Consider the following 19095-nt stretch of genomic DNA (forward strand, 5'->3'; position numbering starts at 1 on the left):
GATGGTCTACACCTGAACTACACTGGATAGTACTGTTGCGAACATATAACTAAGGAAGTAGTGTAGGTTTTAAATTAAGTAGCAGGGCAAAGGACCCAAATTTGGGAAATTGTGATGAATCATAGACTGGGGAAAATTCAACACAGGAGAGAATTAATATGGGAAATGATAAATAGACAATAACAGGAAAAGGACAGAGAATACAGATCTAAGAGGAAATCAGCACATAAGTCTAGAGATTAAGAAAATAACAAAAGGACAATATTTAAGACGCTGTATTTGAATGGACAGTAGGATTTGAAATAAAGCATACGAACTAGTAGTCACATTGAGATAAGCATGTACAATCTTGTGGATATAATTGAGACATGGCTGTAGGATGATCAAGACAACTTTTCACTTTCAACATTAATGACCTAGATGAAGGAACTGAGGGCATTCTGGCTATGTTTGTAGACGGTACAAAGATAGACAAAGGGGCAGGTGGTACTGAGGGAGCAGAGAGGCTGCAGAAGGATTTGGACAGGTTAGGGGATTGGGCAAAGAAGTGGCAGATGGAGTACAGCATGGGAAAGTGAGAGGTCATGCACTTTGGTAGGAAGAAGTAGTATGAACTATTTTCTAAATGGGGAGAAAATTCAGAAATCTGAAAAGAAAAGAGACTTGGGATTTCTAGTCCAGGATTCTCTCAAGGCAAACTTGCAGGTTGAGTCAGTAGTTAGGAAGGCAAATGCAATTATTTGAAAGGACTTGAATGTAAAAGCAGGCATGTACTTCTGAGGTTCTATAAGGCACTAGTCAGACCACATTTGGAGTATTGTGTGTGGTTTTGGGCCCCATAGCTCAGGAAAGATGTACTGGCCCTAGAGTGCGTACAGAGGAGTTCACGACAATAGTCCCAGGAAAAAAAGCTTAACATAGGAAGGATGTTTGAGAACTCTGGATTTGTACTACATGGAGTTTAGAAGGAAGGGGACACTAATTGAAACATACAGAATACTGAATGGTCTGGACAGAGTAGATGTTGGGAAGATGTTTCCATTAGTAGAAGAGGCCTGGACCGGAGGGCATAGCCTTAGAGTAAAGGGAAGACCTTTTAGAACGGAGATCAGGAGAAACTTCTTCAGCCAGAGTGTGCGTGAATCTACAGATTCACTGCCACAGAAGGCTGTGGAGGCCATGTCATTGAGTATATGTAAGACTGAGGTAGATAGGTTTTTGGGGATCAAGGGTTACTGGGAGAAAGCTGGAGAATGGGGTTGAGAAACTTATCAGCTCTGAGTGAATGGCAGAGCAGACTCAATGGGCTAAATGGCCTAATTTCTGTTCCAATGTCTTATGTTCTTAGATTGGGACCTGAATATTGATGGATACATGACATTTCAGAAGGACAGGAAGAGAGGGAAAGGGTGGAGAATTGACTTTGTTAATTAAACATGATATTAGTATAACAGAGAGGGATGACCCAAGTTCCAGAAACCAGGTCCACAACCACCTGATGAAGGAGCAGCGCTCCGAAAGCTCGTGCTTCCAATTAAATCTGGACTATAACCTGGTGTTGTGTGATTTTTAACTTTGTACACCGTCCAACACCGGCATCTCCAAATCATAATATGATTGAATCTGACGTACTGTTTAAGGGGCAGAATTGTGGGTCCAGACCATTTTGAATTTAAACAAGGGCAATTATGAATGTACGAAAGAAGAACTTGCGAAGATGGACCAACAATTTTGTTTCAGGATAATTTAAGAGAGATGCTGTGGCAAACATTTAAGGGGATATTTGAGAAAATGCATAGAGAATTCCAGTATGTATGAAAAATTTTAAGGGACAGAACCACTATCCATGGTTAACTAAAAATGTCAAAGACAGTATCGAACTCAAAGAAAAGATTTTAATTGTGAAACAATAGGTGTCTAGTCAGAAGATTGGACAGAATATAAAAAAACAGAAAAATTGTAAAAGGACGAGGCAACAATTACAGTATAAGAGAAAGGTAGTCAAAAATATAAAGACAGGTAGGAACGTTTTTTTTATCTGATTTTAATAAACAAAAAGACTTAAAGTAAATGCTGATCCTACAGTGAGTGTAGGGAATTAGAAGTGGAAGACAAAAAGATGGCAGATGAATTGAACAGATAGTTTGTATCACAAGGGACAGCATAATAGCTGCATTCTGGACATAGCTGTAATTCAGAAATTGATAGAGAAGGAGGAACTTAAGAAATTACAAATAATCCTGAGTAAATTGTTGGATCTGCATGTTTCCACATCCCCAGGTCCAGATGGATTTCATCCTAGTGTCTTAAAATGAGTCGATGAGATAGTTAGTTGGCATTGGTTTCAATTTTCAAAAAGTCATTAAATTCTGCAAAGATTCCTTCACATTAGAAAACAGCTCATGAAACTCCTTTATTCAAAAAAAATGGAAAAGAGGGGGCAGAAATTCAGAATCTACAGGCCACCTAGCTTGACATATGACTCTACCTATCGGAAAAATGCTAGAAGCTTTTTACCAGGGCACTTGGAGAAGTTCCAGACAATCAGGCAGAGCCAACATTGTCCTTTTTTTCAAAACTATGACATTGAACTAGTTTAGATGACTTTTTTGAAAACGTAACTTGTACTGCAGGCAAAGGGGAACCAGTGAATGTGTTGTGCTTACATTTCCAGAAGGCATTTGATAAGGTGTGGAATAGGTTATTATGGAAAATAGAAACTCATGAAGTTGAGACTAACATATTGGCATCAATAAATCTCCTTGGATGCCCTAACACATTCTGCCCAATCTCAATACAGATTCCAGCATGTGCAGTAATTTGCTTGTTATCCTTCCTGGTTTGGCCTACTTGTGACCAGAGACCTATAACAATGTGGTTGACTCTTTGCTGCCCTCTGGACAATTAGGTATGGTAAAACAATTCTGGCCTAGCTAGTGACGTCTGTGAATTTTTTAAAACGCATGTGTTTTAAATTAAAACAGGTGCTTTAAGGTGTGAATAGAGCATTTTAGCTTTCACAAGTTCTACCCAGCAATAAGTCAATGTGATATCATTGCCATGGGGAACAGGGGCCCAGTATCAGTCGTCTTAAAATTCTAGCGCTAGATTTAAACAATAATAAGTAGCTTTTAAATGGAATCTAGCAGTTCTGCCCTGGTGAAGCAAGGAGCAAAGAGTGTGTTGAAATACCAGAGGGATTTGTGATCTTCCAAACAAGACTACAATTCTGCTGAGAGAACAGCATGGTGTAATGTAACTGGGGCAAGGGTTATTTTAAGAATCTTAGAAGGAAGACCTTTTCTGTACACGACAGCATTAGATATCTACTAAGTAATGTTTAGTCAACATTGATTTGTTTTGTTTATCACAGAAAATGACTTCAAACTTGGAATCTTGTTGCATAGTGGCACCTCTGATTTTACCTCTGAATTAGCACCTATTATCTCTTCTCTTCCCATTTACAAGGATATACGGACTCTAATAATTGCTATGTAAGCAGGCCTCCTAAACTAAAATTGCCCATGTCCATTTACAAGCACCATTTAACTGCCACTTTGAACCTGAGCCGAACAATTTCATTTGAACGGATTTTAAAATTTATATTTTTTAAATATACTTTTTTGATTAAATCTGCCCAAATCTCTCCCCATCTCAATAAGTACTAATTAGGTAAAGTGAATTCCTTGCCTCCAAGCACAAAAAAAATTAACAAATAAAAACAAACAGATGAATGCAGAAGACTTACCTCAGAAGCTGTGGCTGTAAAATATATCGCACTCGACTGCCCGTTAGTCAGGTCCATACTTCCTATGCCACCCACCACAATAGCATTATGGAAAGCTCATAGTCATGGTGCAAGCTTCATCACTCCTATACAAAGACACAGCACCAGTCAGTTGCAAGACTTTGACAAAAGAATTTCAGTTTCTATTTGTAAAGCACAAGAGGCACATAAAAGTTGTCAGGCTATTTCAAAATGTTTAATTTTCTCTTCTGTGACAAGCTGATATACTAAAAGCTAATGAGCACCTCAAATTAATGCCTTCAAAACAACTGCCATAAACTGACGAAGCAGCTGACAAAGCAATCATTAAAATGACACAAAAGTTGACTCCCAAATACAGTACACACAGATTCCCAATAGGAACACATTTCTGAAAAGCAGCAAACCAATTATTGCATGTACTTTAACAACAAAGAGTTTTACATTTAAATTGTAAAATGACACAGCACAATATCTATGCAATTTAATTCCCAACATTATCTTCCTGCCCCTTGGGTGCTGCCTGACCTGCTGTGCTTTTCCAGCACCACTCTAATCTTGACTCTAATCTCCAGCATCTGCAGTCCTCACTTCCACCCTGCTTACTAAATCCAATCTAACAATTATTTAACCTATTTTTCTCATCAACCTGTTCAGAGATGTTATTACATACCTCTGGAGCAGGTGGGACGTGAACACTGGCCTCCTGATGCAGGGGTAGGGAAGCTACTACTGCATCACAAGAGGATCCACTAAATATGAATTTATGTGTCATCCTTACAAATTGGTCATGCTAATTCTCTCTGTATCATTCCAGTTGGACTTGCACAATTCAAATTTTCCCTTGTGAACTTAGAAATCATTCACATTTTTACAAGTTTATTCTACAGCCAGGCATAACTGTGTTCACCCTTGATGTCTACACAGTGGTTTCTTGCCCTTTTTTGGAGATAGTAAGAAGGCCAATCACACTAACCTAAACACTGCACTGAATAATATCAGTTAATCCAACACAAGCTTGGAATGAAATGCTAAATCTTCTAAATTTCTAGTCTCATTTAACACAACTTCATAGTTGTAGGTAAACAATCAGAGAACTCGTGCCTTACTGAACTCTATTTTTGTTGAACTACATCATCTGCCAAACTTATCTTGATTTCTAAGTTCACAAGGGAAAATTTGAATTGTGCAAGTCCAACTATGCGTCTTTAACTCCAAGATGGGAGCTGCAAAAAAAATCAACAATTTTGCATCTGATCACTCTCAGCATATTGTGCACCGAAACTATCCCAAAGCTGAAACATACAGTTGCAATGCAAATTCTGATCACAAAGTTCAATTTATACATTATCTAAAATATGCATTTAGTTAGAGCTTTCAACATAGAAGAATGTGCTCAGATGCTCCATAAAGTCATAAAAGTAATTTAAGCCAACAAAGAAAATACTAGGAGGACTGAATGAAAGCTTAGGTAAAGCGGAAATTTAAGTAAGATCTCCAAGAAAGAGAGGGAGTCAAGAACTGCAGGGTTTAGGTTGGGCATTTCAAAATTATTGATATTTCTGAAAGTTGAGCAGGCTACGCTGGGATGAAAGAAGTGGGAAGCACAATAGGCCACAGACAGAAGGATAGAAAGATCTGAGCAGACCACTTTTTGGACTGACAGAGATTTCAGAGTTAAGACAGGATAATGTTATGAGGGTGTTTGAGTAGGAGTATGAAAAATTTAAATTTTAGGAATTGAAGAACCAGAAGCCAAGACAGCATGAATGAGGAAGAATGAACTGGACTTGTTAGGGGATAGGCTGGATCAGCATAATTTTGGATGAGCTGAAGATCAAGGAGAATGCTAGGTTAGCCAGGAGAGTACTGAAGCAATCAAACCAAAAGGCAATAAAGGGGAATGAATGTATACAAAGAGAGTGAGAGTGTGAATGTATGTGCCTATTTGTGTGTTTGTGGGTGTAGGTAAGCTGAGTAATGAGATAAAACATAAAACTTAATGGACAAGAAGAAGAATTTATTACTGAATAGCTTCTCATCCTGGTGTAATTCCTTCAGTGGTTTCCTATTTCCACCAAGTATGTACCAATTCTGGAGTGCTGAGTTTCTGCAGAATATTTCTGTTTTTAATTCAGATATTATACAGTCTTAAATTCAATGAATAGAATATGTAGTGCAACTGTGTCTCAGAATTTGGATGTTTCCAGTGCATGTCATGTTGAAAATGACCAGATGCAAAATTGATGGTACAACTGAGTTTCAAGATACATGATTTACATTGTCACAATTTTCACCAAAAGTGGTGAGACCCAAACTGTGCCAAAATTTACATAGATATGCTTAATCTGTGTAGCATTGTCATGTACATCCATCATCACTACTAGCTACCCAGAAAGATACTTTGCAAACAATAACATTCAACGAAAATCTTATGAGCTAGACGTCATGAAACTACAACTTGAAATGCTAAGAACACAAGGCAAAGCAACGTGACTGTTCATATGCCATCCACTAGTCTAATGGTATTTTTATAGCACTGGTCTATCTTAAGTCGTCAGGAAATTTAAATAGCTAGAATTGTCGGCATCGTTCCATCTGCATAAACATGCAGCAAATGAAATCTGGTAGAGATGAGATAACTTCATTCAGTGTACTTTTGCTTAATTGCTGAAAAGTCTAATCCATGAAGTAGGTTCTACAACAAATAAGAAATGGTTATTAGGTGCAATTGTGGCTGTTCAGTGCTGGCAGCTGCTGCCAAGCTGCTGTATCCATTGATCACCACAGTGAACAGATTGATCTTCAGGTTATGCTGCCATTTTCCTCCATCATCAGCTAGTGTCCCTCAGATATGAGAACTGGTACTAAGGACCTTCACATCATACTTGCAGGTCTCCTTGAAATGGTCCTTTGGACATCTGGTCATCTTGACATATAGAATATTCTTAGGATTCAACTGTCTTCCATCTTAGAAGTATACCTGAACCAGTGTAGTCACCTGTTTGATTAAGCTTTATGTTTACAAGTATTGCTGCAATCATGACTCTGTCCTTCTAGGAAATGCCAAAAATGAGCCAGAAACAATGGAGATGATTGTTTTTGAACTCTCTTTCCTGTAAATCATTCTGTTTTTCCACAATCATACAAAACGGTGCTAAGAATACAGGCCTCCACATTGCATCTTAGTGCTAAGCATCAACATAATTTAGTTAAACTGCTTTCCCTCTGCATATATGATTTCTGCATCAACCAATGACTGTCTATTGCTATGGACCCAATGTACAAGAATTTACAATCATTTCTAGCAGTGCATTATTAGGAATGGAAATGTGACACCTTTTTCCATTACCACGGCTCTCTTGACATTAAAGTCAGGAAGAACCTATAGTTGTAGGAGAGACAATTCTCATTACTCACAGTAGCCGAGTTTCCATAAGAAGGACTAGCATGGCATTGTTAGCACAAGCAGGCTGTATTTTTATCTTTGTTTTCTGTCTGGGTTACTATCTGACCTAGTTTGCAAGTAAACACCTTAAATTTACACAGGGAAGAAACAGTCAGGAGCATGAGGAATAAAATAATGAAGTGGAAGCTTTGACAAAGGGTCAGTTAGACTCGAACTGTCAGCTCTTTTCTCTTCTTACAGATGCTGCCAGACCTGCTGAGATTTTCCAGCATTTTCTCTTTTAGCAAGGACACAACCCTGTTTCACTTTAATCTTACCCTGAAACTGTTAGAAGTGGTGCAATCAAATGGACAGTACAGTGCATGCTGTTATGGAAGAAGAGTACAGTGGTTCAGTGGTCAGCCCTGCTGCCTCACAGCACCAGGGACCCAGGTTTGATTCCAGCCTTAGCCAGCTGTTTGTGTGGAGTTTGTCTCCAGGTGCTTCGGTTTGCAGGTTAGGTGAATTAGCCATGCTAAATTGCCATTAGCGTTCAGGGATGTGTAGGTTAGGCGCATTAGTCAGGCGTAATTGTCGAGTAATAGGGTAGGGGAATGGGTCTGGGTGGGATACTCTTCAGAGGGTCGGTGTGGATTTGTTGGGCTGAAGGGCCTGTTTCCACAATATTAGGATTCTATGATCTAAAAACATCAAACTGAGGAACTTTGGTCAATAGCCAATTCCCCTAAAATCTTGAAAGATCCTGCCCTGTTAATGGTCTTGAATACTTTATGGAGATCGACAAATGGAAAGTGAAGAAATACATCCTGTTCTTTAAACTTCTCTTGTCATGGTGTATTTAGAAAATCATGTCTACTTTATTCCAGGAGCATAAAAACCACTATATGTTTCTGGGTACACTGGGTCTGGAGAAGTTTGAGCATGACATCCCCCAAAGGCGTTCCCAGTCATAATAAGGAGTGAGACACTGCTGGAGTTGCTGCAATCTCCTGTTTCAGCTTTGTTTTTGTATAATGCAATCATTTTGAATTACACATATCCTGTGAAACAGAGCTGTCTACCAACAGAGATGGGGAAAATAATCACAAAGTTGTTGTCTTAGATTGAACTTGCCAAGCATCAGAATTTTGTCTTTTTGTTACATCAAGATAGCAAGCTGCACCAAATCAGACTCTCAAACAATGGGTTTGAAATCGTGACTTTAAATCATTTGATGGCCCTCAAAATTGCTCAATTATTTCTAACTAGACTTTACAAATAATCAATCTTGGACACCAAGTTTATCATTTAAACAGAAATTAACAATTTCTAACATAATTTTAACAGAATACAGATGAACTACATGGCAATCTAATTAATATTTATGATCTAAGCCCATTTGAACACCAATTCTATTTACATTCCGACAGAGAACTATGGGACAAATTTAATTTTTTTAAAATCATGTGTTGCCAGTTCAAAAACTGCTTCAATAATGAATATTAAGTCTATGCAAAATCTGATGGGTTGAATTACAGGCACACAGCATTGCATCTCACTGGAATTCCAAAGTCACCTGTTAATGCAAGTAGCTTCTGCAGACCTCTGGATACTTTCCAGTATTTCCTATAGCCTGGGGTTCTTTTCTCAGAACTTCCAGCAATTCAATAAGTAAAGGATAACTATATCAAGCAAAACCAAAAAAAAACCTCCATCTTCCATAGCAACACTGCCTCCTACCCAGAAACCCAGTTGGTTTCTCTTTCTTTTTCAACATTCTCCATAGTTGGCTGGCCAGAATCCATCCTCCTTTGTTTGACTGATTCAATATCCGACTAGCTGACAGTCCCTGAGCAAAACGACGACATCTCAGTGTCAGTTTGTCTGTGGTGTTCTGGAAACAGTATTTAACAAGCATTACCCTCCCAGGCTAGTTCCCAACAGCAAACATCAGACTTTTGTGTTCTCACTTTTAAAAAAAAACTACTGTTCAAAGTTCAATTCTCAATGCAATTTACAGTTGAATCCAAACTGAGAGAAATGAAAGAAAAATAATAATGATAGTCTCAACAGGCTGGTCTTCTATACTTCTGTTTGCTCAGCAATGAATGCTATTTATAAATTTAACTACTGGGTTCTTAGTCCAGCTGAACCATGTCTGGAAGTTGCAAGAAATCATTAACACCAATGGAGAAATGTCAGTATCAAATAAGCATGATTCACAATAATGCTCAACTCATCAGGACATGTGCTTACTTCTGTTGGGAAGATACACCAACTTTGACAATGGTACAATCATTTGTGCTCTTGATCCCACCATACATAACAAGGAGATTTTTTATATTCTGTCTGCATGCTTAATAGCACTCCTTTATCATAAGGCATCAAGAGATTAACCCATCCATAATTAAGAAATCACTGCCACCTTGTGGAAACAGGTGCATGAATTCACTATATTAGCAATAACAAAGTGGAAGGTATATCAAACGTTAAAGAAAATTTGTACCTGATAATGAAAAGAATCAAAGAACAACTTAAATATAAAAGCACATACTTGCTTCATGGTGTGCTATTTTGTTTATTTTTTAAAAATTCATTGTAACTTTGTGCACACCAACATTTTAAAGCATGTATAAAGTCTTGTGATGTTTAGAAGTTGCAAAGAGCCTGTATATGCGGTCCAGCCTACATCTTTGTCACAATAAATTCATATTAAATGTTAGATTGGATTAGATTACTTAAAGTGTGGAAACAGGCCCTTCGGCCCAACAAGTCCACAACGACCCGCCAAAGCACAACCCACCCAGACCCATTCCCTTACATTTACCCCTTCACCTCACACTACGGGCAATTTAGCATGGCCAATTCACCTAACCTGCACATTTTTGGACTGTGGGACGAAACCGGAGCACCCTGAAGAAACCCATGCAGACACACGGGGAGAACGTGCAAACTCCACACAGTCGCCTAAGGCAGGAATTGAACCCGGGTCTCTGGCGCTGTGAGGCAGCAGTGCTAATCACTGTGCCACTGTGCCGCCCATATGTATGTCCTCATAGTGCTATGAATCGATGGTAAGTTTATTTTTAAATTTTCAATCAACTGTACAGAAGATGCAGAATTCTTGGAGGTCAAATAATATTTAATGTTGTTAAGTTCTTTTTCCTGAAATCTTTACTCACTTGACGCAACCGCAACACACCAACTTCTGTAAACAACCAAACTTTTATTAAGCACAGTACAACCTTCTGGAGGAACCTTTAAAACACCTGGCAGGGCTTACGAGGTCATGGCAAAAGCTCTCCCCAAACAAAGGAAACACTCCTTCCTTTATGCATAATCTTTATATCATACTTGGTAATGCCCACAAGACAATCTCCAGCCATTGCCCCACAGTCAGATGCTATTCAAGACAACACCCAGCCACTCTCTCGCAGTCACATGCCACTCAAGGCACAATGCAGTGACCGAGGAGCAGGAAAATCAATGTCTCGAGCAAAAGCCCTTCAACATTCGTGTTGAAGGACTTTAGCCTGAAATGTCAATTTCCTGCTCCTCGGATGCTGCCTGACCTGCTGTGCTTTTCCAGCACCACTCTGATCTAAACTCTGGTTTCCAGCATCTGCAGTCATCACTTTTGCTAGTTGATTTTAACCTTACTGCGAATCCTCTTGTAAGGATGCCTACCTTGAAGGAGGTTCTCCTCCGCTCTCCACAAGAATCTATCACTGCAACCTGCAGGTCATCTCCTCTGCCCTGAAGCTCTTCAACCATGTACTGAAACAGACTGCTTTCTCAGTGCCTGCCTCTGTAACCTACTGATCCTGCAATTCCAGATGAAGGGCTTTTGCCTGAAATGACGATTTTCCTGCTCCTCAGATGCTGCCTGACCTGCTATGCTTTTCCAGCACCACTCTGATCTAAATTCTGGTTTCCAACATCTGCAATCCACACTTTTGCCCACAATGCAGTGACCACCTCACCTCTAGAAACAATGTAATGCAAATCGTCCCTTAATGGCCAGATCTGGTGTGAATTGTATTTTTTTTAAACTACAGAGAGTAGTCAGAATTCCGACTATAATGTTCTTATTGATTTCAGAATAGGGGATGAAAATGTAAATAGGCTTTTGAATGGCAAAGAAATGGCCATGTAAATGGCTCTGGATAATAGGATTAGAAGCTGCAAAGAGCCTGTATATGCTGTCTAGCCTACATCTTTATGACAATAAATTTATATTAAATGTATGCCCTAATGGCACTATTAATCAAAGGTAAGTTTATTTTTAAATTTTCTCTGGATAAGATAATTTCTTACAACTTATCTGTAAATCAGAGGCATCCCACCCTAGCCTCGGGACATCCAATTTCCTGCAGGTCTGCAGTGCAAGTTAACAATTTAATATTACAATGTCAGTACTTATAAAGCCATGTAACAAACCATAAGACATAGGAGTGGAAGTAAGGCCATTCGGCCCATCGAGTCCACTCCGCCATTCAATCATGGCTGATGGGCATTTCAACTCCACTTACCCGCATTCTCCCCGTAGACCTTAATTCCTAGTGACATTACATTGATCAATCTATGCCTTGAAGGCATTTAGCATCCCGGCTTCCACTGCACTCTACGGCAATGAATTCCACAGGCCGACCACTCTCTGGCTGAAGAAATGTCTCCACATTTCTGTTCTGAATTTACTCCCTCTAATTCTAAGACTGTGTCCACGGGTCCTAGTCTCCTCACCTAACGGAAACAATTTCCTAAAGTCCACCCTTTCCAAGCCAAGTATTATCTTGTAAGTTTCTATTAGATCTCCCCTTAATCTTCTAAACTCCAATGAATACAATCCCAGGATCCTCAGCCGTTCCTCGTATGTTAGACCTATCATTCCAGGGATCATCCGTGTGAATCTCCGCTGGACACGTTCCAGTGCCAGTATGTCCTTCCTGAGGTGTAGGGACCAAAACTGGACAGAGTACTCCAAATGGGTATAACCAGAGCTTTACAAAATCTCAATTGCACAACGATGCTTTTATATTCCAACCCTCTTGAGATAAATGACAACATTGCATTTGTTTTCTTAATCACGGACTCAAACTACATGTTTATCTTTAAAGAATCCTCGACTAGCACTCCCAGATCCCTTTGTACTTTGGCTTTGTGAATTTTCTCACCATTTAGAAAGTAGTCCATGCTTGTATTCTTTTTTCCAAAGTGCAAGACCTCGCATTTGCTCACATTGAATTCCATCAGCCATTTCCTGGACCACTCTCCCAAACTGTCTAGATCCTTGTGCAGCCTCCCCACTTCCTCAGTACTACCTGCCTGTCCACCTAACTTCGCATCATCGGCAAACTTCGCTAGAATGCCCTCAGTCCCTTCATCCAGATCATTAATATATAGCGTGAACAGCTGCGGCCCCAACACTGAACCCTGCGGGACACCACTTGTCACCGGCTGCCATTCCGAAAAAGAACCTTTTATCCCAACTCTCTGCCTTCTGTCAGACAGCCAATCCTCAATCCATACACCATGGGCCCTCACCTTACTCAGCAGCCTCCTGTGTGGCACCTTATCAAAGGCCTTTTGGAAGTCTAGACAGACCACATCCATTGGGTTTCCCTGATCTAACCTACTTGTCACCTCTTCAAAGAATTCCAACAGGTTTGTCAGGCACGACCTCCCCTTACTAAATCCATGTTGACTCGTTCTAATCTGACCCTGCTGTTCCAAGAATTTAGAAACCTCATCCTTAATGATGGATTCTAGAATTTTACCAACAACCGAGGTTAGGCTAATTGGCCTATAATTTTCCATCTTTTGTCTTGATCCTTTCTTGAACGAGGGGGTTACAACAGTGATCTTCCAATCATCCGGGACTTTCCCTGACTCCAGTGGCTCCGCTATTTCCTCAGCTACCTCCCTCAGAACTCTAATATGTAGCCCAGCGGGGCCAGGAGATTTATCATTTTAAGCTTTTAGCTTTTCTAGCACTTTCTCTTTTGTAATGGCAACCATACTCAACTCAGCCCCCTGACTCCCTTTAATTGTTGGGATATTACTCATATCTTCCACTGTGAAGACTGATGCAAAGTACTTATTAAGTTCTCCAGCTATTTCCTTATCTCCCATCACTAGGCTTCCAGCATGAGTTTGAAGTGGCCCAATGTCTACTTTTGCCTGTCGTTTCTTTCTTATGTATTGAAATAAACTTTTACTATCATTTCTAATATTACTGGTTAGCCTACCTTCATATTTAATCCTCTCCTTCCTTATTTCTCTCTTTGTTATCCTCTGTTTGTTTTTGTAGCATTCTCAAACTTCTGATTTCCCAGTGCTCTTGGCCACTTTATAGGATCTCTCTTTTTCTTTCATCCATTTCCTGACTTCCTTTGTCAGCCATGGCTGTCTAATCCCTCCCCAGATAATCTTTCTTTTCTTGGGGATGAACCACTGTACAGTATCCTCAGTTACACCCACAAAATCACTCCAGTTTTGTTCTACTGTCCTCCCCGCTAGGCTCTGCTTCCAGTCTATTTTCGTCAGTTCCTCTCTCATGCCCTCATAATTACCTTTATTTAACTGTAACACCATTACATCCGATTTTGCCATGGAGCTAATCACAAAACTCTACTTTAAAGCAGCAAGTTTTAAAGTCCATCATTCATCTCTACATTATACTATGTAGGTTTCACAAGTCTGCACTGTATCTCAGGTGTTAAGATCCCAGATAAAATCACTGCATTTTTTTTGTTAAAAATCTAAAAATTCCAATGTTAATGAAAGAAAAGAAGCCACAGGCTCATGGATTATGGTTTAAATAAAACAAATTTTGCTACACAAAAACCAAAGCACATGAATATTAACAACTACACTATCTTAAATGTTAAAAATCACACAACACCAGGCTTTAGTCCAACAGGTTTATTTGGAGCACTGGCTTTCAAGCACTGTTCCTTCATCAGGTGATGTGGAGAATAAGATTGTAAGACACAGAATTTATAGCAAAAGTTTACAGTGTGATGTAACTGAAATTATATATTGAAAAAGACCCAGATTGTTTGTTGTCTCTCATCTTTTAGAGTGACCATGTTGGTTTCAATTCTTTCATATGTAAATCACAAAACTTTTTTTAAAAAAGTTACATTCTCAAGTGCACTTTAACAATTGGTGTCATGACGGCCTAGATAAGGTATTGAAGGTAGTAACTCCCTGTGGGGCTGTCTGTGCCACAATGGTCAGACTGATTGTAATAGTCGATCTTAAATGGTCAGTTACATTAACAATTAAAAGCATAACACAAATATTTTTTAAAACTGGAGCCATTCAGCCCTTAAAGTCTGCTGCCATTAAATAGGATCATGGTTGATCATTTAACTCAGCATCCCATTCCCACATTCTTACCATAACCTTTTAATCCCTTTAGCTATAAGAACCACATCTAATACTTTCTTGAAAACAGGCCATTTTTTTGATCTCAACCAACTTGCGACAGAAAATTCAACAGGCTCACCATTCTGGGTCAGTGGTGCTGACAGTTCAGGCAGCATCCAACTCTACTCTCTTCCCACCCCCACCCTCCTCTAGCTTATCTCTCCACGCTTCAGGCTCACTGCCTTTATTCCTGATGAAGGGCTTTTGTCCGAAACGTCAATTTCGCTGCTCGCTGGATGCTGCCTGAACTGCTGTGCTCTTCCAGCACCACTGATCCAGAATCTGGTTTCGAGCATCTGCAGTCATTGATTTTACCTCACCATTCTGGGTAATGATTTGCAGGTGGCGGTGTTGGATTGGGGTGGACAAAGTTAAAAATCACAACACCGGGTTATGGTCCAACAGGTTTATTTGGAATCACTAGCTTTCAAAGTACTGCTTCTTCATCAGGTGGTTGGGGAGCACAATCATAAGACACAGACTTTATAGCAACTGGATTGCAGTATCATGGAATGTAATATTAAACAAATTTACCTTAGGTCTTTCATCTTTTAGAATGCTCTTGTTAGTTTGGTTCCTTCAGATGTAAATCCCAGAACTTTTTTAAAGTTACATTCTTAAGATAGCTTTTAACAATAGGTTTTATTTTGCTCAAAAATTGCATAAATCCATGCAAGATTCTGTAACTCCCACTTTAGAAATAGAATCAATCTGACCTAACATTGGGTCATAAACAGATTTGAACTTCACACTTTCAATGCATTATCTGAGCTGATAGGACGCTTATTATTCAAGACACTGCAATCCTGTTGCTATGAAAGTCTGTGTCTTAGGATTCTGCTCCACAATCACCTGATGAAGAAACAGCACTTCAAAAGCTAGTGATTCCAAATAAACCTGTTGGACTATAATCTGGTGTTGTGTATTTTTTAACATTCTGGATTAAGAAACTTCCCCTCATCTTAGTCTTGAATGGCCTACCCCATATTATTAAACTGAGAACTCTGACTCTGGATTCCCCAGTCATTGGGAAATACTCTTCCTGCATTTACCCTGAGAAGTCCTGTTAGAATTTTTTTCAGCTCCTATGCGATCCCCCTTATTCTTCTAAACTCCACTGAATATAGATCTAACCAATTCAGTCTCTCTTCATACATCAATCCTGCCATCTCGGGAATCAATTTGGCAAACCATTGTCGCACTCCCTCCATAGCCAGAATATAGTCCCTCAGATAATGAGACTAAAACAGCACACAATATTCCAGAAGTGGTCTCACCAAAACCCTAGACAATTGCAGCATGACACCTCTGCCCCTGTATTTGTTTCCCCTCACTTTGAAGACCAAACCATTTGCTTTCTTCACAAAAGCATGCTTACTTTCAGCAACTGGGGTACAAAGACACCAAAGGTCTTATCATACCTTCCCCTTCCCAATCTATCACATGCCTTCCTATTTTCACCACCAAATTGAATAACCTCACATCTATTCACATTATATTCTATCTGCCATGCATTTGCCCAAATTATATTGAAACATCACTGTATCCTCCTCTCTACAGCCTTGATATGACTGCAAACTTGGGAGATATTACACTTATCCAAATCATTAATACATACTGTAAATAACTGGAGCCAAAGCACTGCTTCATGCTGTACCCCACTAGCTACTGCCTACCACTTGAACAAAGATCCGTTCTTTCCTTCTTTGTTTCCTGTCTGCCAACCTGTTCCCTATCCATAATAATCAAACGTGCAGATGCTGAAAATCTGAAACAGAAACAGAAATTACTGAAGAAACCCAGCAGGTCTGACAGCATCCGTGGAGTTCTCTATGCATGTCTGCACACTAGCCATAATCCTATACTAATCTCTCACTGGCTTCCCATGACCAACTCTTACTATTTACATCCAAACATTCCAGCAGATTTATTTCCTTTTTCCTGATTTTCTTTTCACAAATCCATGGTGACTCTTTCCAATTCTATTATTGTTTTTCAAATGCTCTGCTATTAAGTCTTTTATAATGGATTCCAACATTTGCCCCATTACAGACATCAGTGTAACCCATCTATAATTGCCTGTTTTCTCTCTACTTCCTTTTTAAAATATTGGGTTACCCTCGAAATATATAGGAACTGTTCCAGAATTAATAGAGTCTTTAAATATAACTGCTGAAGCATCCATTATTTCTAGAACGACTTCCTCAAGTACTCTGGGATGTGGAGTAATGGGTGTCAGGGATTTGTTAGCCTTTAACCCCATCAAGGTTCTCCACACTGATTTCCTTCAGTACTAATACTTTACACAACAAAACCTCTAGACAAAACCTCTCAATTCAAGTTTCTTTTGAACACCAATGTGACTTACAGCTCAAAAGTCAAGTCAAATACTTTCAAAATTTGGAACATTAACTTCTTGGTTGGAGTACCACTATGAAGACATTTTTTTCTATATTTTGCAATTTCTTGGGCCTTGTGCTTACTTCTAGTCAAGCTTTCCCTTCAATTCTGCTCCAGCCAACCTGGAGTTGTGGACGGCGAATTCAACAACCAATTCAACTACTTAATAAGATAAGAGCCCATAATGTTGAGGACAGTATGTTAGCATGGGTAGAGGATTGGTTAACTAAGAGAAGATAGAGATTTGGGATCAAGGGAGGATTTTCAGGACGGCAATCTGTAACTAATAGAATGCCATAGGCATGAGTGCTGGGTCCAAATTTATATAGCTGAAAATGTGTTGCTGGTTAAAGCACAGCAGGTTAGGCAGCATCCAAGGAACAGGAAATTCGACGTTTCGGGCATAAGCCCTTCATGATGAAGCGCTTATGCCCGAAACGTCGAATTTCCTGTTCCTTGGATGCTGCCTAACCTGCCGTGCTTTAACCAGCAACACATTTTCAGCTGTGATCTCCAGCATCTGCAGACCTCATTTTTTATCCAAATTTATATAAATGACTTGGAGAATATGTGTTAAAAAATCACACAACTCCCAGGTTATAGTCCAACAGGTTTAATTGGAAGCACACTAGCTTTCAGAGCAACGCTCCTTCATCAGGTGACGAAGGAGCACTGTTCCGAAAGCTAGGGTGCTTCCAATTAAACCTGTTGGACTATAACCTGGTGTTGTGTGATTTTTAACTTTGTACACCCCAGTCCAACACCGGCATCTCCAAATCAGGATATAAGTGAATATACTATCAACATACACTTAATGGTAAGGTCCTAGGGAGTGTTATTGAACAAAGAGACCATGGAGTGCAGGTTCATAATTCCTTGAAAGTGGAGTTGCAGGTAGATAGGATAATGAAGAAGGCATATAAATTCAACAGGGAAGGCAAATGCTCTGTTGCCCTTTATTTCAAAGGGAATGGAGTATATAAATAGGGAAACCTTGCTGAAACTCTACAAAGCAATCGTCAGACCACATCTAGAATAATGTGAAATATTTGGTCCCCTGAGCTAAGGAATGATCCACTGGCATTAGAGGTAATCCAGAAGAGGTTCAGTAGCCTGTTTCCAACATTAGAGGGATTTTCTATTGAAGAGAGGTTGAGTAGATTGGGCTTGTACTTATTGGGGATTTAGAAGAATGAAAGGTAACCTTATTGAAACATATAAAATTCTTAGAGGACTTTACAGGGTGATGCAGAAAAGATGTCTCTCATCTCTAGGACCAGAGGGCATAATCTCAGTGATGGTTTGTCCATAATACAGAGATGAGCAGCAATTTTCATTCTCCTAGAGGGTAGGAAATCTGTGAAATTTTCTACGAGAGAGGTCAAGACTGCGATGTTAAGAGTATTCAAGGCTGAGATAGACAAATTTGTAATCAGCAAGGGAATCAAGGGTTAAGGGTTAAAGACATGAAAGTGGAGTTGACAATTATCAGATCAGTCACGAGCTCTTTGAATGGTGGAGCAGACTCAATATGCAGAATGGTCAACTTATGCCCTGACATTTTTACAGTCTTAACCAAGGCATTTGGGCTTTTCCACCTCAGATCAGAACTCTCCAGTTGTTCGTATTCTTTAGCTCTGTAGTCTTCTGTTTTTAAAACCTTTTCACCTCTCCATACTAACCTCAGCTATCACAGAAATCTAACTCTCCGTGCAAAATCTTTCAGCTAACCAAGAGCTTTAAACTTTTTCATCCTTTATGTTAAATGAACTCTGCTGGAAAGCGATGGTCTTTGTTTATCAATCAGATTGTTCTGAAACCTAAAAAGCAGCATCAATCAGAACCATGCTCATAATCTACCAACTAATATCTTGTTGATCATTTTGCTATCTGTTGCTACTTTCCCAGACAAATTGGTTATGGGTGCTAGGTGCTAGGTGCTTCACCAGAAATCTTTTCTCAGAGAAACCTAGTTCTTTAAAGGACCAACACAAAAAAAAATTGGTTTGAATTCCCAAAAAGCGCACGGTTCATCATACAGGGCTATGATAACATTTCCAAGTTACTTATTTATTCTTAGTCTTTCATCTTTCAAACAAAATTGTCT

General features: G+C 39.4%; 1 protein-coding gene across 4 annotated transcripts in view; it reads right to left on the bottom strand.

Annotated features, from left to right (window-relative positions):
- ralgps2 (Ral GEF with PH domain and SH3 binding motif 2) overlaps nt 1-19095 on the bottom strand; it is a 431788-nt gene that overhangs the window by 275801 nt on the left and 136892 nt on the right. For all 4 annotated transcript variants that reach the window (XM_060830098.1, XM_060830096.1, XM_060830097.1 and 1 more), the window contains one exon: nt 3749-3873. In XM_060830098.1, the coding sequence (XP_060686081.1) occupies nt 3749-3805 (57 nt within the window). In that variant the 5' untranslated portion in view covers nt 3806-3873. The remainder of the gene's footprint in view (nt 1-3748; nt 3874-19095) is intronic.

The sequence above is a fragment of the Hemiscyllium ocellatum genome, chromosome 9 (assembly GCF_020745735.1).
Source record: "Hemiscyllium ocellatum isolate sHemOce1 chromosome 9, sHemOce1.pat.X.cur, whole genome shotgun sequence".
In the NCBI taxonomy this organism is placed as follows: domain Eukaryota; kingdom Metazoa; phylum Chordata; class Chondrichthyes; order Orectolobiformes; family Hemiscylliidae; genus Hemiscyllium; species Hemiscyllium ocellatum.